The sequence below is a fragment of the Gopherus flavomarginatus genome, chromosome 5 (assembly GCF_025201925.1).
Source record: "Gopherus flavomarginatus isolate rGopFla2 chromosome 5, rGopFla2.mat.asm, whole genome shotgun sequence".
NCBI lineage: Eukaryota > Metazoa > Chordata > Testudines > Testudinidae > Gopherus > Gopherus flavomarginatus.
Genome location: NC_066621.1, coordinates 16,356,480 through 16,380,305, shown reverse-complemented (window position 1 = coordinate 16,380,305; position 23,826 = coordinate 16,356,480). Strand labels below are relative to the sequence as shown.

The window sequence follows — 23,826 nt, the reverse complement described above, 5'->3', positions numbered from 1 at the left end:
AATCGTTGTACAGATGGGGAAACTCAGGCAAAGAAGCCAAAGGGATGTAGTCTAAAAATCTGTCTGTATTTAAATGTTTGGGGTTTTTTTACCCATGTTAACTGACAATCCACTCAATAACTTAAAAACAAGGCCTTTTAAGCTCCAATTTATTTATCCACATTTATGTTTGTTTACATCTTTAGCTTTGTCTCCCTTCCAGACAGAGGAGAAATCAGTGGAGTCATTTTCACATTTTATGTATAGTCAGTTTCACAGCCAGGTTCTCAGGGCGTCCCTGGCATTGCAGAGGGGTGTGTAAGAGACAGCTGTTTTCCACTGAAAGTCTTTGTTTTTAAAAAGAATGGAAATATTTCTCTTCCTCTCTGCTTTGGGCCAGACAGCTGTGGATGGAGCAGAGCGTCACCTGGGTCCTCTTCCTGCCCCTGACTCAACTGGCAAGTCACTTGTTCTGGGGGCCATCAATCTTCCCTGCTGGGTAGTTAGGCGAGTGATGCTGATGCACTTTGAAACACTTTGAGATCGAGAGATGAAGGACCAGATCGTCAGCTAGCATTTAGCAGCATAGTTTTGTTGAGGTCAGTGGAGCTTAGATTTTAAGCTCCTGGGGGTGAAGAGACTGTCTTGTTCTGTATTTGTACAGCACCTAGCACCATGGGGTTGTGGGTCATGACAGGCTCCTATGCTCCCCAGTAATACAAATAGTAGACCCATTTCTGCTAGCTAACAGTCCAGCTTGAAAAGGACTGTACTAGTGCTAAAGTGGGCATGTCCCTTTAAGATCCTGCCCTAAACCAGGGTAGAGGTGGGATTAGAACCTGGGGGTTCCCGGCTCCAGTGCTCATTCCTAGACCTTGCTGCCTCCCATTATTTCTTGCATAGGTGCATCCTTAGCACCGTGGCTCTCGGTCCCCCATTCCATGGCACATGCGTCTCGGCCCTCTTGCTAATGACAGTATTTTTGTTTTAAATCTGTCTTGCAGCTCTCGTTGCCGCTGGTATCCAGGGAACCCTCCTCCTTCTCCAAGAGAGACACACTGGTTGTTGCTAAGGTTGCTTCCACGGTAACATGCACATCCTGTTTACACCTTTATCTGGAGAAGTTGGGCTCAGCTAGTCGCGCCAGCTTCACCTGGGAAGCTGTAGAAGGAAGCACCCACTTCCCCTTCCCTACTTCTGGCACCTTCGCTAGGATTCTCCTCTCTCTGTCGAGGCCCCGCCATCCAGTCCTCTCCGAGGCTGTGGAGCTAGGGCGGCTGCTGGGAGCTGCTAAGGACCGTCTGTGTCCCTGTTGGGACTTCCAGGGGAAGGAGGCAAACAAATAGGAGCCAGCGTTTTTCTGCACGCGTCTGTTGTGACTCACGCTGTTTTGGCAACATGACGAACAACGCTGCTGACCACCATCCTGGGAATTCGGTTGCCGAGGGCAGCCATGAAGGGGATTTCGGCTGCTCCCTGGTTGACCTGCGGACACTCATGGAGCTTCGGAGTGGCGAGGCTGTCGCAAGGATAAATGACACGTATGGGGGTGTGCAAAACATCTGCAAGAGGCTGAAAACGTCGCCGGTAGAAGGTAAGGAGCTGGGCTGGCCCAGGCAGGTTAGCGGAGAGGGATTGAAATGGGAGCTGGTTCTCCCAAACTCCCATGTGCTCTGGAGGATCAGAGGGGAACTGTTCCTGATCTTGCCTGTCATTGGTCATTGGTGGGTTAAAATTTGCAGTCTTGTTAGGCCTAAGCCTGCAAATTGGAGGCCACAGGCCTATGCTCCCCATGTAGTTGCGTGGCTCAGTAGTTGTGAGCATCCATCAGATTATGGTAAGTACCTAAGTGGCCTAATCGGAGATCAGGGCCCCATTGTGTTGGGTGCTGGCCATATGCTAAATGAGAGACAGTCTCTGTCCCAAAGAGCTTACAGTCTAATTAGAGGCCACAGCCCAAAGAAGTAGTAGTATCCCCATTTTGCAGCTGGAGGGGGCTGAGGCACAATGATCAAATGACTGACTTGGGAGTAGAGCCTAGATTTCCAGAGGCCCAGCCTTAACCACAAGACTATCCATTCACGTTCTCCCTGCAGCCTCCAGCTCCCTTCTCTTTGCCGGGTCCCCAAAGTGGGGCGCAGACTGCAAACCTGAGGGAATGAGCAAAGGGTTGAGTACTTCAGGAAGCATTAAAAGCTGTGGGATTCCTTTCCGCAGCTGGCCTGGTGCCCATGAGCTTTGCTCCAGCGTTTCTGCCGTTCAATAATTGATGGCGCTAACAGCGGGATAACGCTGGGGCGGCATGGGATGGTGGTGAAGGAGAGTTTAAAGGTAGGTTAGGAACTCAGCAGCCAAGTCCAGCTACCAGCCAGACATCTGTGACTCTAGCTGGGCTTGTCACATGTCCTTGCAAAGCTCGCATACTAGTGTTCTGAACAACTGTGTATGTAACCAACTGTTCCCCAGAGGCAGACGCTTACAGGGGATGCTTCTAATTTGGACACATCCACTCACCAATTCTCCAGGCTCCTAAGAGGCCTCATAAGATCTACATGTAAAACCAAGTAACCCCTGGGTGGGGATGCTCCCTCCAGCAGCCATGCTGACCAGGTTGCTGCCTGAGCCCCCCTAGAACGCTTTCCAACAGAAATGTGTCCTTGCAGTGTTAGAAAGTCATGCAGGGGGCAGGGGCGGGCTAATGATGATTCTCGTCGGCCTCATGGGCCAGGTTTATGTTTACTGGAGTGTGGCACTCTGTAATTTATTTTTTATTTCCCTAGCCCCAAACTCTTTTGCAATCTAGGCTTGTAGGAGGCAGGATAGCGTCAATGCATGCTGGGTAGCTGGTGGCCCTAACAGAGAAAAGGGAGGAAAAGACAAGGAAAGTGCCTTTTTAACACCAATGAAGTGTGTTGGACAAGGATTCCTAGAAGGGGAGCTAATGCTAAAGCGATAATGACTGGGCTGGCTGAGTAGGCTTGGCCATTGCCTACGGTAGGTAGAAGGGATCGATCGGCACAGATGGCAGCTGCATTAGCAAGGGCAAGACTCTGAAATCAGGCGTTTTTTCTTCACTTTGAGAACTTGTTATTCTTAGCTCCATGTTGTGGTGTAAGTGCTGGATTAGCATATTTCACAGCTGTGCCTGGGAACGGGAAGGTGTGGTGGGGAGAAGGGAAGACAACACAAGATGTAATGTGGGGGGGGAGGGAGACGTCCTGTTTGGAAATGCCAAATTTAGATCCCAAAGGAATGTATTTCCCACACCCAGCGGGGAGCGCACATGCATGGTGGAGTGGGGAGTTACACCCCAGGTGCTGCGCTGGGCTCTTATTTCTGTTTGCAGAGAAGAGAGCTGAAAGGCAGCTGTCCTAATTCCCCCAGTCTCTTTGCCTGTTGACTTTCCCTTGTTTCCAGACCTGCATGTCCTTCCATCCCACGCAGCCCTAGTGTTGCTCTCACTTGGGTTTATTTCCATCTGTCGCTCCCATCACCCGGCGCTGAGGTTACAGCGAACGCTGAAGGCTGGAGTGCTGCATCCCGCCATCTTTCCGAGTTGCCTGCTTTTTCCTTGGATCCTCCCACATGACCCCTTTTTCTGTTGTCTCACTTTTGGATCTTGACAGGTTGAGAAATTTTTTCGTCATTGTTGCCTGTAACGGAAGATATTGAGGTGATCGATGGCCCTGATGCAAGAGGCATGTCCTCGGGGCTAGGGAAGACAGCATAGCCAGCAGCATGGAAATGATGTAATTTCCCTCTGCATCCCAGTAAAGCTCGTGCGTGCATTCCATGAGAGCGCCTGTGCACAGCTTGATTCATCCAGATAATGTCACCACGGTGACTGGTTAGGGAAACAACCAGCAGGTCAGAGAGCCTGCAGGCCCAGGGTAAATAGCCCAGCGTGATATATTTAGTAGATGGCAGTGCTCTCTGCACAGAGAAGTACAGCCTTGGGGGAAGGGAATGGACTCCCCGCACTGGCAGCTTAGTGACACCAGCATTTTCAACAGTTGCTGCTGATTTGGGGGAACCTCAGTACTTGAGAGCCCAGCCTGAGACGCCGATTCAGGAGGCGCTGAGCACCCATGGTGCCAGTTGAAGTTGATGGGAGCTGCAGGTGCTTGCATCTGTGAAAATCCAGCCTGAGGTGTGTCATGTTGGCTCCTGAATGTAGGTTGAGATGGATTCCTGATGGGTCCTCCAGCATCGTTGGGGATCAGTCTGTTAAAGTGTAAGTCCCTGCCCCAAAGAGCTCTCTCTTGTACAGCACCTAGCACCATGGGGTCTGGTTTGTGACTAGGATCTTAGGCACTACTGTACTATAAACCATTAATAATGGGGGAGCATGGAGTGTTGTTTTTTTTTTTTAAACTCTGCCTATGGAGTGTGTTAACCCCCCCCCCCCCAAGTTACTGGGGCTACTGCCTAGATCTAGCAGTTCCTCATCACTTTTTTAAGTAGATACAGGCTAACCAGTGTTCAGGACCACCTCCATTAGCCAATCCCTTTTATTAACTGGTCCATAAAGCAACCCCATGGTTCGCCTGCTGAGTGCAAAGAGGTGGTGGTGGTTACTGTGGTGTTTATGTGGCAGTGACACCCAGAGACCCCAGTCAGCAATGGGCCCCATCCTGCTAGATCCTGCACAAACTGAGGGGAAGTCATGGTTGGTCTGTGACTCATTTGTCCTGGCCATTGGTGGTTGTGTCAGATGGGTTCCTCTGACCGTACACGTTCAGCCCAGCTCTGTGGAGTCCTGTGCCCCATGCCCGTGCAAGCCCCAGGTTAGAGCTTGGAGAGAAACTCGAACTTGCTTCCCAGGAGCCAAGACCCTTCGCGTGTTGGTCAGGTTCAGTTCCATGCTCTGCAGGTGGCCCCTGTTTTTGTCCTGGGCTGAGCCAACGCTCTAGTTTCGAGCAGCCCATCCTTGAACCTTCTCCCCAACAGCTTGGGGCCCATCTCTCATATCAGCAGGATGCAGGGATGAGGCCGGGTTTGACCGTGGTTAGACCTGCTGGCCACTTTTGGAACAAAACTTCTCTGAAACTTTATTCCGCCCATTGTTTTTCATCTCTTGTGGCAGCCCCTGTGTGTCTTGACTTTTGCTGGGATCAGAAGAGCGTAATGACTGAGAGGCTGTTCTTGGATCCGTCCAGTCCAGAGGGAATCTGGCCTGGAATAGCAGGGGGAGCAGCGGATCAGGACTGAGCTGCAGCAGCAAGAGTGGGATGGGGGTCTCAGGACCGGATAGCCCAGAGAGCCGCAGGTCAGGATGGAGGTGCAGTGACAGAGCTGTATGGAAGCCCTAGGATTAACACGGAAACATCCTCTTAAGTTCAGAGGAAGCTACAGAATCTATTTTGCCGATATAATTTGTCCCCTGGGACCTTCTGCCTTGACGTATTAAAATATAGGAGCCCTCTGCGGGCAACTTCCAGTATTGCTGAATTCCGGCTTGGCTGCCTGGGAAGGTACACGTCCAGGGTGTCTCACTGCCTGCACTACGTCTCCTGCTCTTCCCTGCATTGCAACAGAAGGTGCTAAATCTTGTCAACAAATTGTTAGTGGCAAAGGCCATATTCGCATCTCGAGGCATCTACAGCCAAGTCCAGTCTCCCTAAATGTTGAATCGTGGGGTTCAGCAAGAGGGTGTTCACCAGTGAGACTCTCCTAGTGTGTCTAGATTGCCCGGGTCAATACTAGGGTGCTTTATTCAGCACTGGAGTCCAGCTCCTCTCCCCTCTCTGTGAACCCCATCTCAGGAGGACAGCTGAGCATTGAGGATTCTTCACACATGGCCTACACTGCTGTCTGTTGGAATCGTTGCATTTTGAAGCTTGAGCTTCATGGCTCAGAATGACCCCTTCCCAAGAGCTCGCTGCTAGGTTAGTGTATCCCAAAGCATTCCATGACTACTTGGGCTAGGTGGATATTTGGAGGGGCCCTGATGGACTATGTGGTTGGGAGCTAGAGAACCAGGGGGTCTGTCTACCCAGCAGCCTCCATGAAAGATCCTCTGTACAGTCATGACAGCTCTCTTCTCTGCCACAAGGGACACTGGCAGGGGAATCATTTTGTTCTGTGCTGTGGAGCATAGTTTGGCTGTGTCTGTGCCATGCGGGGGCCCACTCCATCCAGGCTTGTGACCCTGCCTCCTGCTAAGTCATCTCTGCAAACTGGCCCCTCTGTGTTTAAGCCAAGGAGGGCTCTTGCCAGCTCTCGCTCGTGGTGGGACCTGAGTCAACCACCCGGTGACTGTCAGGGAATGTCGAGGAGATTATGGTAAGGATGGTAAGGAAGTCCCCTCTGCCAAGCAATGAAGAATGTCCCCCCCCTGTGGCAATGAGTGGATTCCTCCTGAGCTCCTAGTTGCTTCAGTCTTCTGCCCCTTTGGGTGTTATCTCATAGGCATGTAGACTACTGTTCCTCAGCTGGCCAACTGCTGTGGCATTAACGCTCTGCTCTGTGAGTTTGGAGTGTGGCTGGATTGTGGTGGTGAGAGAGGTGGGGTGGGAAAGGGAGCTGTATGCAGCAGCTGTTGCCCTAAGCAAAGGCTTGTTCTGTGAGTCAGTTTGAGGGGAGTCTTTCTCACTTTCACATCTCCCCTGGGGGATGAGAGTGTCAGCAAATCCAGCCTTGGCTCACTCGTTGGCAATAACCGCACCAGAGTCCCCTTTTCCTCCCCTGGCCCACTCTCTCCTTCCTCCGGCCTGCAGAGCTAGCATGCAGAGTCCAGCCCATAATCAGGGATCCCTGGGCCCGAAGCCTGCTTAGCCAGCCAGTCACCTCGCCCCAGCGTCCATAGAAGAAGCAAATCTTCCCACTGACAATACAAAATAAAAGAACCCAGTGGGGCATGGGGAACAGCAGAGGCAAGCCATGAGAGAGACCTTTCCAGTGCCCAAGGACTGCAGCAGCAAGAGCACAGGGAGGGGTAAAGAGCCAGGGCCAGGCACCTGACCTGTTTTTCTGTGTGTTTGAACGAACCTGGAGAAAGAGAGCCACATCCAGTCAGGAAAAGAGTGGAAATGGGATGCTGCATCCTGGGTGGGGGAGAGATTGCGGTTTGGGTCCCCCTCTGCTATAGTCTCAGTGCCCTTTTACTCCTGCCAGAGGCCATGTCTACACTAGAGCCCTGTACTGGTATAGGTACACCGGTATGCTACACCGGCAAAGCACTCCTAGCGTGCATGCAGCTATCCCAGCGTAGTTGTGCCTGGTTTCGGTGTAGCAACCTCCCCGTGAACAAAACAAGATACCTCGGTAAAAGGGCAGCTTTGCCAATATAGCTGCACCTACGCTAAGGGCTTCTGCCAGCACAACTTTGCCAGTCGAGGCTCTCACATCTTTACACCACTGGACATCAGATCTATGGTGGCTAGAGTCCACTGGCTCCTCAGGCCTCTAACCCATTCCCCTGGCCACCCAACACCTATTCATGATTGGCTGCCCCTAGTCCTTGCCTTCCTCCCTGACAGTGATACAATGGCCACAAAATGGCAGGTGGGTTATTTTCAAACCTCTTTCCCACTCTGTAACTCTTCTCACCCCCCTCTCATCCCCCATTAACCCTTTCTTTCCTTTACTTCCTACTTTAACCAGCAAACGTCCTGGGGATTGCAATGGCCTATAAAAGTCTATCACTTTTTTTAAACTATAATTGTTCTTGTGTCTAGAGGTCCCTGCTGAGATCAGGTCCTCATTGTGCTTGGTGCTATACGTACAGAGTAAGATTGAAAAATCGAACCCTAACAGACGTTCCTGAGGTCGCATGTGGCATCTGCAATAGAGCAGGGAATTGAGCTCTGATCTTCTAAACCTCTGGCCAGTGCCTTAATCCCAAGACTAGCCTTCCTCCTCCACATCCCAGAGTCTTGCACAATTCCAGAAATGGCACCATAATAAACTTGGGAGCTTGCAAAGTGCTTCACCCCTGGAATGTCAGAGGGGGCTGTGGAAATCTCGGATAGTTTGGCTGTTTTCAGGATAGCAGGTAACCCTGTCACCGGCTCATCATGGCACGGATGCTCCCACTTTCCAGTGGGCCCCCAACTCCAGTCACTCTGAGGCTCTACTTTCCTCCAGGACTGTGCTGAATTGGTCCCCTTTGGAAGGGGAAAGAGTGTGACAGTGCCTGCTGTCCGGAGAAGGACTAGTGGAATGAGATTAGAGGGTGACTGTGAAGAAAAAAATATTGAAAGTAGAGGAGAAGGAACAGGGCAGAGCAAGAGGGTGGGGATGGTTTGTGAGGAGACGGGCAGCTGATGTGTATGTGTGAGCAGCAAGTTCCCTGCCAGGGCAGGGGATAAGTAGTTAAAGTGAGTGTGGGGGAGTCTGCACTGACTGGATTCTGGGCTAGCACAGCCTGTGGCGATCACCTGCTGTGGCCCAAAGGTGGTCTGCTTGAGGATAGAGGGAGAGCAGATCTGCTGGCATGGCCATAACTGGGGAGACAAACCTGACCCACGGTCCATGTTTGTGCAGCAGTTGAGGGGAACAGTTAGGGGAACTTGTGGAGTGGGGACATTGGGGCTCTCTGCCCCTGGCATGCAGCTGGGTCTGGGGAGGGGGCAGCAGACCTGGGCTGTGAGGTGGTCTCTCTCTCCCTGTGGCAGAAAGTCTGTGTGTTTGAGGGGTGGTGGGGCAGGTGCAGGGCCGAGTTGTGGGGTGGCAGAGCACAATCTAGGATGTGGGGGCCCAGCCTGTGAGGCTCTGGGGGGACAGCTTCAGGGCCGAGTTGTGGGGTGCATTCTGTCACTCTGGTACAGAGCCAGTGTACAAGTGGGACTGTGGGGCCAGGGCCGGCTCTAGCCATTTCGCTGCCCCAAGCATGGCGGCACGCCGCGGGAGGCACTCTGCCGCTCTCCGGTCCCGCGACTCCGGTGGACATCCCGCAGGCGTCCCTGCGGAGGGTGCGCTGGTCCCGCGGCTCCGGTGGAGCATCCGCAGGCACGCCTGCAGGAGGTCCACTGGAGCTGTGGGACCAGCGGACCCTCCACAGGGACGCCTGCGGGAGGTCCACTGGAGCCACCTGCCGCCCTCTGGGCAACCGGCACAGCGCCCCCCGCTGCGTGCCGCCCCAAGCATGTGCTTGGTGTGCTGGAGCCGGCCCTGTGTGGGGCTCACTCCACCCCCCCATGGCACAGAGCTGGGTGTGCCAGTGGGGCTGCAGCTGTCGTTGTTCTCTGACTCCATGTGCCTGGCATTCCTCCCTTTCCCCACGTGCTGGGAAGCGTGCGCTCACCCTCCCCTCCCAGTCCCTGGGCCATGACACCGCATGAGTCAAACCACCCCATTATTTTCCGTCTCGTCCAGAGACTTTGGGTGGGGCTCGTTCCCAGGCAGGCTTGTAGGGACACCCGGGCTGACTTCACTGACCAGCTTTCCTCTCCCTGGATCCTGCCGCCATGCACCTCAGTCTCCCTTCAGACTGCGTGGTGCCAGCCAGCCTGTGATGGGAGGGGGGCCTTGTCTACCCTCTGCTCTGCACACCTCCAGCCCCCTGCCTCTGCCAGAGCTGCTCCCTCCCTGGCCCCCCTTCCCCCTGATCTCCTGCGGGTGGCTGCAGCTGGGTAGAAGGGGAGGATTGTGTTCTCCTCTCCCCAGTGGAAGCACCCGGGGCTCAGCCGGCTCAAGGAGGGGAAAACCCCCTCAATTGACAGGGAAGTCAGTCTCCAGCTAGAAGGTCTGGCAGGGTTTCCAGGCTGCCCCAGCCCTGGCCCACATGTAGAGGGGAGAGACAGTCCAAGTGGCTACAGTTCAGAGCACAGCTCCGAGTCTGACCTCCCCTGCCTGGTGCATCTCGGGAGTTGGCAGGAACCTAGCTGGGGCACCCTTAAGGTGGAAAATTCAGGGCTCTGAGCTTTTTAAGGTGGAGCTGGTGAGGAGGCAGGGGGTTATTGGCAGATTTCATTTAAGTCCACCTCAACGTGCTGGTTAAAGGGGCTGGGTTGACAGCTCCCAGGAGACAATTCTTGTGTGTTGCAACAGGGCAAAGATGGCTTTGTGGTGAAGGCACCAGACTGGGGCTTGAGGACTGGGCTCAAATCCTAGTTATGCCTCAGACTTTTCTGTGCGACTTTGGGCAAGTCGCATCCCCTCTCTGGGCCTCAGTTTCACATCTGTAAAAGAGCAGGGGGAGGGGTTAATGCCCCCTTTCCCAGATATGGACCTGGGGCCCAGAGCAGGATGTGACTTGCCTCACTGCTCAGCTGAGGGCACACTCATTAATGGCTGGAGCGGAGGGGACCATGTGCTGCAGTGACAGGGGCCACATGAGCACCTTGATTTATAAGCAGTGGTGTGTGGCCAGCAGGGCCTTGACCATGGGGGTTGGGGGCAGCCCCAGGCATCTGACTGTCTCTTGTTAACCCTTCTTCCTCACCCCCCTTATGCCAAAAAATCCACATGGCAAAGGGGGCGAGAGGAGAGGTTTCGTTGTGATGGACTTGTGCCAGTATTAGACTCGTGGAAGCAGCAGCTGGGCTCTGGAGATCTCTCTCCCCAAGCACATGTTTTCCCTACAGCATCAGCCCAGCAACATCCCCCTGCCAATGGGGCTGAATCTACAGATCCTGCCCTGGCATGAATGAAACACCAATTACTCTCCTTATCTGTGTGGCTCTCTGCGCTAACTCTCCTCCCCTTGATTTCCCTCCCATGTCACAGCCCTTTTCTAGAGTCCTGGAGGGGGGGACTGCATGTGGAAGGGATGGGGAGGGCCCCCCACTTGATCTGGCCCAGGGCTCCACAAACCCTAATCTGCCTCTGCCAGCTTCCTGCTGGAAAGATCTTAGAGCTGGAAAAGCCCTAGGACGTCCTGGAAGAACTGGGTGTAGTTGATTTTGCGAGGCTGGGGAAATGAGGAGTGATACCTTGGATTCTCTGCCACCTTGCCTGGGAGCTGGATGCAGCACAGATCTGGTTGTCTGAAGCTTTGTGGGTGATACCTGCTGCCCACATGCTAGGCAGAAGCCTGATTCCTCCTGAAGGCCTGGGGCTGCAGAGAGCTCTGGCAGCCGCTGCCTCTTCTGTGAGCTCGAGAGAGATACTGAAGCAGGCAGCTCTGATTCCACACCGGTTATAAATGCCAGATTCACAGCTATATTGATGCAACGTGTAAACAAGCCAGTGAGCACCAGCTGGCATTCATTGGCACGTGAGGGGTTTGCTAGGTGGAGGCTGTGTCGGAAAGGTGGCAAGAATCTCTACCTTTGGTTTGTTGATCAGAGTTAGTGTGTCCCTTGTTGCCTTTGGCTCTCACCCCTCTTTGTATGATACCTGGGCCCAGCTGAATGTCTCTGAGGGTATGTCTACACTTGAAAGACCCACCCGTGCTATGAGTCTGAGCCTAGGTTCGGTAATAGCCATGTAGACTTTGGGGCTCAGGCTGGAGCCTGAGCTCTGAAACTCTCCCCCTTGCTGGGTTACAGAGCCCAGGCTCCAGCCCGATCCTGAACGTCTACACTGATGTCTTTAGCCCTGCAGCCCAGTCCCCGCGACCCTGTCAACTGCTCCGAGCTCTGACACTCAGCACTACGGGTGTTTCTCCACAGTGTAGATGTACTTGTAGGGACACCCCAGCTCATGTGGTGTCACACCTGCGACTCGCCCAGTTTGCCTCATTCTCTCCTGTCCCTTTGCTGACCAGTCACACACCTTCCCTAGCAGGCTGATCTGGGTTGGTGGGGGAACCCCAACTGGGAACCAGAGTAAAGCCGCCCACTGGTCTAATGACCCACTCCACCCACTGATGGGCCCCTGGCCCAGTGTCGGGGGTAATTGAGAGCATAGCAGGGGCTCCCAGGTGTCCATCTTGCTTCATCATTCAAGGGAAATCAACCACCTGGCCCCAGCTGGGCTCACTTTTCTTCGAGGGCAGCTCTGGCACTTGTAACTTCAATGCAAATCAGTGCCGTTTGGTACGGGGGGAGGAAGCTTGCCAGCTTCTGCGCTGGAGCCTGATCTCTCCAGGGCCTGAGCGCCCTTTGCTGTAGAGGCCCAGCCAGAAAAGCACGTGCATGAGAGTAAACGAGAATAAGAAGCAATACGGTCTAGTGGATGGGATATTAGGAGACCTGAGTGACTTTGGGCAAGACACTTCCCTGCTCAGTGCCCCAGTTTCCCCTCCCACCATCTGTCTGTTTTATCTGTGTAGGTTGTGTGCTCTCTGGGACAGGGTCTGTCTGTACAGCGCCTGACACAATGGGGCATCTTGGCTCTGCTGTGATCTAGATAAAACTGAAGGGAGTGCTGGAGAACAAAGGTACCCAGGGATATCTGAGGATGATGTGTCAGCTGCAGGGATGGGGGTGGCAGGGTGACTTTCCTCTCCTCACCTCTCCTTCTTGCCTTCCTCTCCAGGCTTATCTGGGAACCCAGCAGATCTGGAGAAGCGGAGGCAGGTCTTTGGCCAGAACTTCATCCCGCCCAAAAAGGCCAAGACCTTCCTGCAGTTAGTCTGGGAGGCGCTTCAGGACGTCACGCTGATCATCCTGGAAATTGCAGCCATAATCTCCCTGGGCCTGTCGTTCTATCACCCCCCAGGCGGTGACAGCGAATGTGAGTGCCCCACAGCCTTGGGGAGTGAGGGGGTAGGGGCAATGTCTCCTGGAACGTTCACTCAGAACTGGCACGGAAGGGGTTGGTCATGCCGGGAGCAGCACCATCATATCTCCCAGGTTGTATCATGTGTTCTGGAAAAGACTCTCTGGTCGCTGCTTTAGGCCTCCTCTTTAGCGTCAATCCTCAGCTGGTGTGACCCTGGAGTTCCACCAGCATCATGGCACTATCTGCATTTGCACCGGCTGGGGATTTTGCCCAATGCCTTCAATGGGGGAAAGGGGGAAGAAATTCTGCTCTTGGCCAGAGATAGCAAAATAATCCAATTAGAGACCCCAAGAGAAAAACAGCTCCCTGACCAGGGGCGACAGGCTGAAGAGAAGGGATGAAGAGCAGAGGGGCGGTTTGAGTGACATGCTGATCAGGGCTTGGTCTGCATCCCTGTTGCGTGGGTAGCTAGATAAATGGAGGCAGGCCTTCACTGGTGTGACAGCAGGATGCAGGGTCCAGCTGGTCAAAATCCTGCCTTTTCTATGGCCACATCTGACACCCATCCAGTTCAGTGGGAGTCATTCCATTGCCTCAGGTAAGAGTTGGAGCAGGCCCCTTGCAGCCAATACCTGATGCTTCAGAGGAAAGTGAGTCCCCAACCTGTGATCCTGGCTGTGCAGCGCTGTATGCCTAGAACAAGGGAGGAAGGTTCTCAGGGCCTGTCATGTATCCATACTGGTGTGCTTATAGATGTGTATGTGTGTGTGTGAAAGCTCTGTCTGCCACCACGATACCAAGCACCCACCTATGTGTTTATTAGTAAGCTTAGAAATACCTGAGTGGTGGTCTGTAAATCCTAACCATACCAGATCCCTGTGCACATGCATAAACCATAGCTAAGATAAAAGCACCCCCATCCCCTGAACCTCCTGATCCTAGTGCATGATCATTTATAGTTTGTGTTTGCACTGGCGATCATCCTGCTGTGTGCTCAGCCTCTGGGATACCTACCATGAAGCAGGCTATACGGGGTCGATCATAGCTATCATGAGAGAGACACACGTTTCCCACAGGCTGATCTCATGCTAGAGTGTATAATCTAGCACCTGTGATCCAGGGATCTGAGTCCTTTGCCAGAGGTATAATCAAAACTTAGCAATGTCCTTGTCAGGTGGGCTGAGAGGTGTGGTCTGGCCATGTGACTTAATTCCAGGTCTGATGTGGTGCCCCTTTGTGGTTTTGGAGGTGGATGGGAAAGGCACTTCACCTCTCTGAGTCCCTGTAAATTGGGGCCTTAATCTGTGAGGATTAATTGGTTACGGGTTGCAAAGTTCTCTGCAAGGGCCCAGTGACGGGGCTTACTTAGTTTTTATTGGCTACTGTTTTGTTTCTTAGATGGTGGCTGTTTGAAGTATCAAATTGGGATAACAATTGAGGAAAGCGAGACATAGAGATGATTCATTCTCAAAGTCACACCTAGAGAGGGCATGTGAGAACCGTGAAAAGAACCCTGGTGTCCTGATTCCCAGGCTCCTGCTCTGTTAGCCCGGCCTCTGCCAAAATATGCAGAAATGGCTGGATGGGCAGTGTGCCCATGGGGGAAGGGGGAGACCAGAGGGAGTGACTTGTGGGAGAAAGGAACAGGGGACATCTGTGTGTATGTGGGCCTTTCAGGCTCTTTGCTGTGCAACATGCTGACAGATACACCAAAATCTTTCATGTGACTGAATTTTCCTCTTCTCTGTGCTTCCTGCTGCCCGGCAGTGTGCGGCCAAGCAGTGGCAGGCGCGGAGGACGAGGGGGAGGCTCAGGCTGGCTGGATCGAGGGGGCAGCCATTCTCTTCTCGGTGATCATTGTGGTGCTGGTGACGGCCTTCAACGACTGGAGTAAGGAGAAGCAGTTCCGGGGCCTCCAGAGCCGGATTGAGCAGGAGCAGAAGTTCACGGTCATCCGCAAGGGGCAGGTGATCCAGATCCCTGTGGCCGAGATTGTGGTGGGGGATATTGCGCAGATCAAATACGGTGAGTGGTGGGAGGGGAGCCAGCCCACAGAGAGTTGACCTGGTCAGTTCAGGCACTCCTACCCTCTTCTGTGCCTGTGTTGCACCTTGCCCCTTCTGTCCTTGGGTTGGCTCAGTCATGGAGCTGCCCGCAGTAGAAACTCAGCCGCCGGCTTCTTTGCTGGACGTCGGCCTGTTCCCCACTTTCTCCCAGAATGCCTCAGGCGTGACCTTATAGGGGCTGTTGTCTGTGGATGATAATGTCGCTAGCTCCACTCTCCCTGCCAGCTTTCACCCTGGGCTCCTCACGTGCAGAGGCAGCAGTTGGTGCTAAGCTGAGCTCTGTGAAGTGCCTCATGCTGTAGCCACTTCCCCAGCAGGGACTCTCACTGAATTGCTTTTGCTCAGGGTCATGCTTTCATTGCACTGAAGAAAAATGTTTCTCCTGTCAGCCATCTTCTCCCCCCTCGTCCCTTTGCTGTCCATCACCCACCACTGGGAGTTTGTCTCCACAGCTATGCTGCAAGGAGTGATTTGGACAGGCAGCATGGTGCTTCCTTGTGTGGTTTTGGTTTGTTTGTTTTCCCCCTCACCATTCTGCCACAGCTTAGCCATGCCTTGGGATTCTGGGTCATCTCCCTGGCATCAGGAATTCTTCAGGCCTTGCCTCCCCAGCCGCAGACTGAGAAAAGGGCAGGATGAGCTTTGTGTTGGGAACAGACTGACCTGTAACGTGTTCCCTCCTCTCTCAGGTGATCTGCTGCCCTCAGATGGGATCCTGATCCAAGGCAATGATCTGAAGATCGACGAGAGCTCTCTGACTGGGGAATCGGACCATGTCAAGAAATCAGCAGATAAAGACCTCATGCTGCTTTCCGGTGAGGCCACCAGACGTGACCTGTGACCCAAGCCCTCTGCATTAGAGCTGGACACCCCAGCCAGCTGCCCAGCCTCTGGCTGCTTTGGGGTTCGGCAGGATTCATGTTCAGACGACCCAGTGCTGGTACCCTCCCAATGCCAGCATATGTTAGACCAGGTTCTGCATGCCCATCCCTGGAGCATGGGCAGCAGGAGATGGCTAGATCTCTTCTGCCCATTTGTGGTCCTCGCACAGCATAGAGTGGCCCCTCAGCTACTGAACAGACCAAGAATGGTCTTTGTGGATGACCAGCCTTGGAGGGCAAATCCCCTTCCAGAGCAAGGGCAGCATGGGCACGGGCAGCAGCTTCCATTGCCCATTGCTCCCTGCCAGCATGCTTCAGCCCTGTCCTGGAGGGGTTTCTGTAGTGGGGAGGCATGCAGCTACTATGTGGGTTGGGACCAGTATAAGAATCTAGCTAGACTGACCAGTGTGATGGCAATGCCTGTCCCATGGGAACCTGGAATGAGATCCACTTAACTTAAAACAAGGCTCTGAGCAGCTGTCATTCCAGCAATAACTTTGGGTCTCGGTTGACTTGGGCCAGATTTGAACTGGTGACCCAGAAGCAACAGGCTCTGTATCCTATCCCCCCAAATCAGACAGTTTCTAGTGTTAAAATAGTCAGGAAGTTGACTGTAAACATCTCCTCTCCCTGGCTCATGTTTTCCCTTCCCCTCGGTGCTTCATTCCCCTGGCCAGGTACCCATGTGATGGAGGGCTCCGGACGGATGTTAGTCACAGCTGTGGGCATCAACTCACAGACTGGAATCATCTTCACTCTGCTGGGCGCAGGAGAAGGGGAGGAGGAGAAGAAGGTGAAGAAAGGTAAGGAGATCTCTGAGAGCTCTTTCCTTCTGGGATGCAGTGAGCTGTGTCCATGGCTGGCAGCTGAGGGGGAACACGCAGGCCCATTTAGCATGAGTGACTGAGCTGGGCCTGTCAAGTCTTAGGAGATGAAACTGGGGGAATCCCACTGCTTCCACCATCAGGTCATGATGCAGCAAGTGCAGGGAGCATGCAGCATGAGAAGGCCCCTTCCATGCTTGGGCACCTCAGGACACTGCCTGGGCTCCCTTCCAGTTCCGCCTTTATGACGCACTGTCCACTCCTCTGTCTCCATCCAGCCATAGCTCGGGAGCTTGTGGGAGCAGGGCTTCAGGGGCAGAAAGGGCGTGGCTCTGGAGTTGCTATCAGAGCTGGCTTTGACAAGGAGGCTGTTGATGGGGTTACTATTGCTCCAACCTCTTGGCGGGAGGTGACTGATAGCTGAAATGATCCATGTCCTTCAGACAGTCCTGCACCTGAGGGCTTCACCAGCAGCAGCTTTCTTTCTCTCTCCGTTTGTTTTCTCTCTCTTTTTAATGCAAAGACATACTCGCAGCCCCAAGGGTTGACCTGGCAGTGTTGGGGTGGGGAAGGATGGCTAGGAGGACTTGCTTTGCTCTTCTGTCTGAGAGCCTCGGATGGTAGGAGTTTGTGCAGGGAAAGGGTCACTCCTGGCTCCCTAACTTCAGTGGGTGGGAAGTGCTCCTTTGGACCTCCCCAACATCACATCAGGCTATTGCGAACCTTGAACCCATTCCCATCCCGGCCACCCATTTTCCCCAGGAAAGAGCTGTGGGGCTTTGCAGTTCAGCCCTTTGCTCTGTCCACTCGCTGGCTCCAGGTCGCTCATAAGCCCCTTGCAGTGATGTGAGCTACAGTGCTAGGCTGATCCCAGTGCTGCTGTCTGAACCCCTGGTGTTCTGAAGGCCGACTGGTGGGGAGGGGGGATGCAGCGTGTGCCCACAGGGTGAGGTGGGCACATCTTGTCGGGCTGCGTCGCTCACCTACACAGAACCGACTGTGCCAGAATCCAGACACTGCCCTGCCACCACTCCGATGTCTTGCTGCTTATTCTACCCACTCCACCCCTATCCATACCGATCACAGATGGCTCCGAACTGTGCCGCCTCCTTTCTGGGGCTCCGAGATGATCCAGCCACTCCCCACTCACTTTGGGGTTTACATGGTGCTCGAAAGAGCCTGGAGCTTGTTTGTGGGGGGTGGAGGGGCTTGCGATGCAGCGTCGTGGCGTGATGGCCTTCGCAGCAGCATGTGTCCATGCAGGCAATTCAGCAGCCCTGCCAGCTGGTTGGACCAAGACTTGGCTTTGGGCACATAGGCAAAGCATCACTGGGCTTTGGGGGAGCCCATTCTTAGGAGCTGGGGTCTATGGGGAGAGTGGCTGGGCTCCCACATAGACAGTGTAAAACTCCTCCCACTCCCCCCCTTCTAATTTATTTATTTTGTATTGTTTGTCCTGCCTCAGGACAAGTGACTCTGCTGGCCAATGGCTAGAAGAGGCTGGGTACAAAATGGGGCTGAAGGGTTGAGCTGGAAGAGAAGCCTGTGGGTGCATCGTGCCCTTGTACTTTCATTGCCTAGCAGATTGCGATGTCGCTCAAGCCCCTGGGCTTTGCCACCAAACAGAAACCAGACAGGGAGTCAGATCCTCAGCTGGTGTAAATCAGTTTAGGTCTATGGGAGTCCATGGATCAACATCAATGTACACTAGCTAAGGATTCCAGCTTCTGAAAGTGTGTCTGGTGTTCCCGTGCTTCCTGGTAGAGGCCCGGGTGTAAGTGGCAGAAGGTACGTGGCTTATCAAAGCAGCCCAATGCTCCCTCTCTCGCGGTTTGCAGAACAGGGTTTGTGCTCTCGATCCGCTTTGGCAAACCATCTGGGGATTAGTAAAAGAGATCAGATGATGAGCTCTCCGCCATCTCCCTTAGAGAAGGGCTACTAATGGACAGTGCTTTTCAGAAGGATTAAAGAGGACAAGACAGAGCGAGTGGAGAGGCAGTCGTTCACCTCCCCTCCCGCTAGCCCACAATCCTGTATCTCCCATCTCCAGAGAATCGCTCCTCTTGCTCAGGGAGTAGTCTTCTGTCTCGCTTTTGAAGCTGTTCCCTCTGTCTCAGGAAGTGGCACCCAACTTCTTATTTATTCAGCTTCCTGAAAGTCGCTTGGCATTTCCCCTGTCCCCGGGCTGTAGCGTTTGCTGACTGTGCTTGACATCCGGTGCTGTCCCCAGATGTTGAAAGCAGGGGATGGGTGGGCCAAGAGTGTTGTCTCTTGGGGACCGTTTCTCTCCACGTCACTGGGCGGGGGGTTGTCTGGAAAAATAGTCCAACTTTAAACCCACCAGGCAAAGCCCCTCCGTCCTGCAATGCAGATTCGTTCCCAACAGCTCTTGGCTTCTTGTTACTGTTTGTATCGCAGTAGCACCCAGGGACCGTAGTCCTAGTCAGGGCCCATTGTGCTCGGAGTTGAGCATTCACAAAACAGAGACAGTTCCTGCCCCAAAGAGCTTCCAAACTAAGTCTGACTGTTTCATTGTTACTTGTATTGTGGCAATCCGGATGGGTCGTCTGAGCTGGAGCAGTTTTTAGACGAATGGGAATTACGGGCTTGATGCAGAAATCAGCGTGTGGATCTCTGGCCTGTGTTCTGCAGGTCTGATGATGACAATGGTCCCTTTTAAGCTGGCCTTAAGTTCTGTCTAGCAACACCCGCAGGCCCCAGCTGAGATCAGGTTCCCTTTATATTAGGTGCTGTACAAACACATAGATAGCCCCACTCATGACAAGCTCATACACTAAAGAGATGAGATCACAGATGGAAGAAATGAAGTAGTATATTCTCCATTTCAGACTGGAAATTGAGGCACAGGGAGATGGAAGTGACTTGCCCAAGGTCACGTGGAGTCTGTGGCAGAGCAGGGAGCTGAGCCCAGAGCTCCTGAGTCCTACCCCAGTGCCTTACCCACGAGACCAGCCTTCCTCTGGCAGAGACTTCCTCTGTGCTATGGCTAAATGCTTCTTCCAGCATCAGGGAGAGGAGGTCTGAGACCTGGCAGGAGAAATCCCCATTGGCTTTTATGGGTGGGCGGCACTTTTGATCTCCTGAGTCATGGCCAGCTAAGTGGAGCTCAGCAGCTGTGTGGGATTTCCGCTGTGTGAGTGCAGTGTAGAGAGCACCCAGGGTGTGTCCTGCCGGCAGGGACGTTGATGTCAAGAACCGTGTGCTCAGCACTCCACCCTTTTTCTCTTTGTCTGAACAGGTAAAAAAGCAGGAGCCCCTGAAAATCGCAACAAAGGTAACCAGCCTCTCCATCCTTTGAACCAGCACCACACTAATTACCAAGCATTCCTCCTTCCTTCTTCCCATGAGTCTGTGCTCTTCGCCGCTGCAGCGGGAATCTCGCCTTGTTGTCCCAGAAGAGGGTGTAACAGTCCCCACAGTGCTAACCTCCACACTTCCTTTACCCTGACCCCCAAGCATCCCATCTAACTAGAGGCCAGCCTCAAACCCCAGGTCTGTGCTGCTGGAGTTGCAGCGCCCTCTGCTGTCATTTTAGGGTTCTGATTAAAGGGTTTGGGTTTTTTTCCCCACCATTGGTGCTGTGATGGGGGGATGATGGTTGTTTCTGTGCCCGATGTGGCGGCCTGCCCTCTTCTGGGAGGAAGACAAACAGCAGCACATTGAAATCTGTGGAAGAGGGAAGCCCCATTATTCAGGGAGGCTTAACATCAGCCTAGACATAGACCGTTTGGGACCAAATCTGCCCTGGATGGTTCTGCCCTGTCTCTGATCTGGGATGTCAGTTTCCACTGCGACCTTGTGCCAGCAGGAAATTGACTGCATGGGATTGTTCCACAGCACAGCAGCTAGTGGTTCCTCCCTCCATTGTTCCGGGATGAATGGGGACATGAAATCTAGTGAGGAGAGTGCTCCGTGGCAAATAGGTGGTGGGGATGGGGTTTTAGTCTATGAGCATGAAGTGCTGCTCCCCTCCCCCAAGTTTGGACCTGGATCAGTGGTGGGTTTGGCCTGTGAAACTGTTACACCCTGTTCTTCTCATGGCCTTTTTGAATCAAAGTGAGCGTCTACTTCTCCAGTATGTTTCTCACAGTGTTCTTTCCAGGCTGTGTAGAGGAAGCCCATTTCTGCACCTGTCTGTTTTTCCACCTCTCTCTCTCTCTCTCTCTCCTCTCAGCAGTTTACGTTTCCTTCCTTCCAATCTGACATGTTGGTTTGTTTTGGGTTTGTGGGTGTTCTGGTTTTTTGTTTCTGTTGTTCCCTCCTCTCCCCATTTCTATTCTGTCTGAAAGTCCTAACCATGGAGGTCACAATTTTGAAGCAACCGTGAGTTCTTCTGAATCCATAACACTTTGGTGGTGGAGGTTAGAAAGGGGAATCTGCTCTGAAACAGCCAGAGTTGGTTCCGTATGTGAACCACGGCTTGTCTGAGTTGTCGTTTGGCTTTTTTTAAACCCAAGAACAAGAATTGAGATGAAGCAAATAACTTCCATTATTTTTGTGAGGTTTTCTACTCGTCTTCATCCTCCCTCCCCTGCCCACACACAACTTCCTGTTTTGTTGGTGCTCTTTGGGTTCAAATACTGAACAAGTGTAGGCCAGCGGAGCTCTATTGACCTGGGGAGAAGCTATATCCGGCTGCACCATCTGAGGATTTGGCCTTTTTATGTCTTAAGGATCCTAAAGAAATTTTTGGGCTGGATCACAGAGGGCTGAGGGTAAAGGAGCCGGTTCACTCCTCCGCATTAATGCTTCAGTCTCCACCCCCAATCCTCAAACTTCCCTCCCCTCCATTCTATCCCCTCGAATGCTGTCTGCTTAAAGTGACTCCCGCTGAGCTTCCATGAAGGCATTAAAGAGATCATCCTTGGCATGTGTATAGAACAGGGGAGCTGAGGAAGGGAAATAGCTTGTGGAGCTCATTGCCACAATCTCCTGAAGGTGAAGTGCTTAGCAGGATTCCAGAAAGTACAGAACATGCATATGGATGTTAATTATCTGGAGTTATAAAATTTAGGATTAAAGATGACCAAGTGTTTTTGGAAGGGATCTAAACTGTCGTGCTTCAGGGCATCAAGCAGCCTCCACTGGGAGTTAGGAGGAAACTTTAATGTATTCCATAATGCCCTACTGTAGGGGTTCCTGTACCTTCTTCCAAAGTAGTTTGTGCTGCTGGCCACTGTGGGCGAGCGGATCCTGGATTATCCTGTAATCCAATCCAGCCTGGCCATTCTGATGCTCCTGTATTCAAAGGGCTTTACAAACACTTAGCGAATTAAGTCTCCTAATGCAACCCTGTAAGGTAAGTATTTGTCAGCTGTATTTCACAGATGGGTAAACTGAGTCACGAGGCAGTGAAGGGACTCTTGCCCAAGCCCACCCAATCAGAGTCACTGGCAAAGCTGGGAATAGAACTCATGAGTCTCATACCCTACTAAGGCTGTCCTTCCTCCCCCGGTGTAGTCAAGTAGAGACGTTTTTTCCTTACCTGGAAAGTGGGGTTGGGAGGGCAAGTGAGCAGATTCCATGAGCTGTTTCAGGCACCTGCCCTATGGGGTGGGGGACAGGCTCCCTGGGACTGTGTAGGCTTTAACCTTAGTGTTTGCCTGTGGGGGCCAGGGGAGTCTTTTTTGCTCTAGGTTTCTTTCTCTCTCTCTCTCTCTCTTTCCCTCCTCCATCTCTGTCAATGGCGTCAAAAGCTTTCCCCCGCTGCGCCTCCCACTCACCCATTGTGTCTCTTTTGCCCCTGGGGTGTAGCTAAAACTCAAGATGGCGTGGCCCTGGAGATCCAGCCTCTAAAGAGCCAGGAAGGGGTGGAGAATGAGGATAAGGAGAAGAAGAAGGTGAAGGTCCCGAAGAAAGAAAAATCGGTGCTACAAGGGAAGCTCACCCGTCTGGCGGTGCAGATTGGGAAGGCAGGTGAGCATGGATGAGGTGGATCTCAGTTCTCGGACAGCTCCACACTGGGCTTCTTCCCAGTGATGTGGCAGTGGCAGGATGCTCCACTAGATGTATTGGCTGTAACCGCGAGGGACAGACAGCGCTGGCTAGAGACTGGCACGGTGTGAGATGGTCCCTCAGCTGGCTCTGCTGCAGCCCCTCAATCCTAACCTGCAGCACGTCCTGTTATTCCAGCCTTGGATCCCCACACTCGGCTTTGCTGATGCCCCTTCATCCCAACAGTACCCCCTGCTATTGCTGGCTTGGGGACTCCCCAGGCCTATCTCTGCTCATGCCCCTAAGTCCTGAACTCCAGCTCTTCCCTGGCATAGTCTAGTCCGAGGTCTCCACGTAGCTCTGCTAATGCACCTCCGTTTTCACCTGCAGCCCCTTGGCTAGTACAGCCCTGGGAGTCCATGAGATCAGAGACCCTCCTGTGAACACACTGAAATGCCGGGGCAGGTTTAGGTGTGGATGGACACACAGGCAAAGAGCCCCTGGAGCTCATTCTGCACAGGTCACTTCAGCAGGTTCAAGGCCCGGGGAAGCAGAGCTCCAAGAAACTCCTGTCAGAGCGGCTTTCCCATCTCGATCCCCAGCCTAGGAGTGTGTGTGCAGGTGCCTATTGCTGGGGTCGGGGGCATCGCTACAGGTCCCGCTGGCCTCTCACCTGTCTCCTCCTCTAGGACTGATCATGTCGGCCATCACGGTCATCATCCTGGTGCTGTATTTTGTGATCGACACCTTTGCGGTGCAGCGCAGGCCCTGGCTGGCGGAGTGCACCCCCATCTACATCCAGTACTTCGTCAAGTTCTTCATCATTGGCGTCACTGTGCTGGTGGTGGCCGTGCCTGAGGGCCTGCCCCTGGCTGTTACCATCTCCCTGGCCTACTCAGTCAAGGTGAGGCCCCAGCCTGGGCGGGGAATGGTCAGGTGACTCTGTTCACCACAAGGACATGGGTTGTTCCTCTCTCCAGAAGGCTGGAGTAGGGGGATTGTTTGCGGAGGACAGAAGTGGGTGCCCATCTTCACCAAGGCATACAGAGGGAGCGCTGTGGTCACTATGGCTAGAAGGGCTTGGTGGAGCAGAGTGCAGCTGGGGTTGGCTCTCCTCCCTACAGGAAGGCCGGGAGCAGAGGAAGCAGAGGCCTGTTTTTTTCCCATCTGTTGTACAATGGGGCCAGCGCTGAGCCATGTTAGCTGCCAGGTGGGGAAAAGGACTCTCAATCACTCTGCTGCTATTCCCCTGCCCAGTGTCCTGTTCTCCCAAACAAACCTTCTCTTCCCCTCATTCTGAGTAAGCCAGGAGCCTGGCCCAGCACTGCTGGAGATGCATGTGGCAATAATGCTTCCAGCGAAGCCAGTGGAGAGCCCCAGAGTGGAGCTGGGAGGGCGCGGGGGTGTTGTGCTGGCCCTACAGAGATGGTATCCCTCGCTGAGGTGACGCTGAGTGCAGAGGCCCACGGCCCCCCAGTTTCTCTGTGTTCCCAGTGCCCTTGGCTCCAGGATCTGCCTGTCTGTGGGGTGCGAAGCATGGCTGTGCACCCTGTGAAGACACAGGTGGGG

At 53.4% G+C, this 23,826-nt stretch overlaps 1 protein-coding gene across 6 annotated transcripts in view; it reads left to right on the top strand.

The window, feature by feature from the left end:
• The window catches only part of ATP2B4 (ATPase plasma membrane Ca2+ transporting 4), a 105,762-nt gene that overhangs the window by 50,473 nt on the left and 31,463 nt on the right, over positions 1-23,826 (top strand). For all 6 annotated transcript variants that reach the window (XM_050956554.1, XM_050956548.1, XM_050956550.1 and 3 more), the window contains 8 exons: positions 984-1,573; positions 12,346-12,543; positions 14,299-14,556; positions 15,287-15,412; positions 16,156-16,281; positions 19,562-19,597; positions 22,078-22,239; positions 22,947-23,161. In XM_050956554.1, the coding sequence (XP_050812511.1) occupies positions 1,378-1,573; positions 12,346-12,543; positions 14,299-14,556; positions 15,287-15,412; positions 16,156-16,281; positions 19,562-19,597; positions 22,078-22,239; positions 22,947-23,161 (1,317 nt within the window). In that variant the 5' untranslated portion in view covers positions 984-1,377. The remainder of the gene's footprint in view (positions 1-983; positions 1,574-12,345; positions 12,544-14,298; positions 14,557-15,286; positions 15,413-16,155; positions 16,282-19,561; positions 19,598-22,077; positions 22,240-22,946; positions 23,162-23,826) is intronic.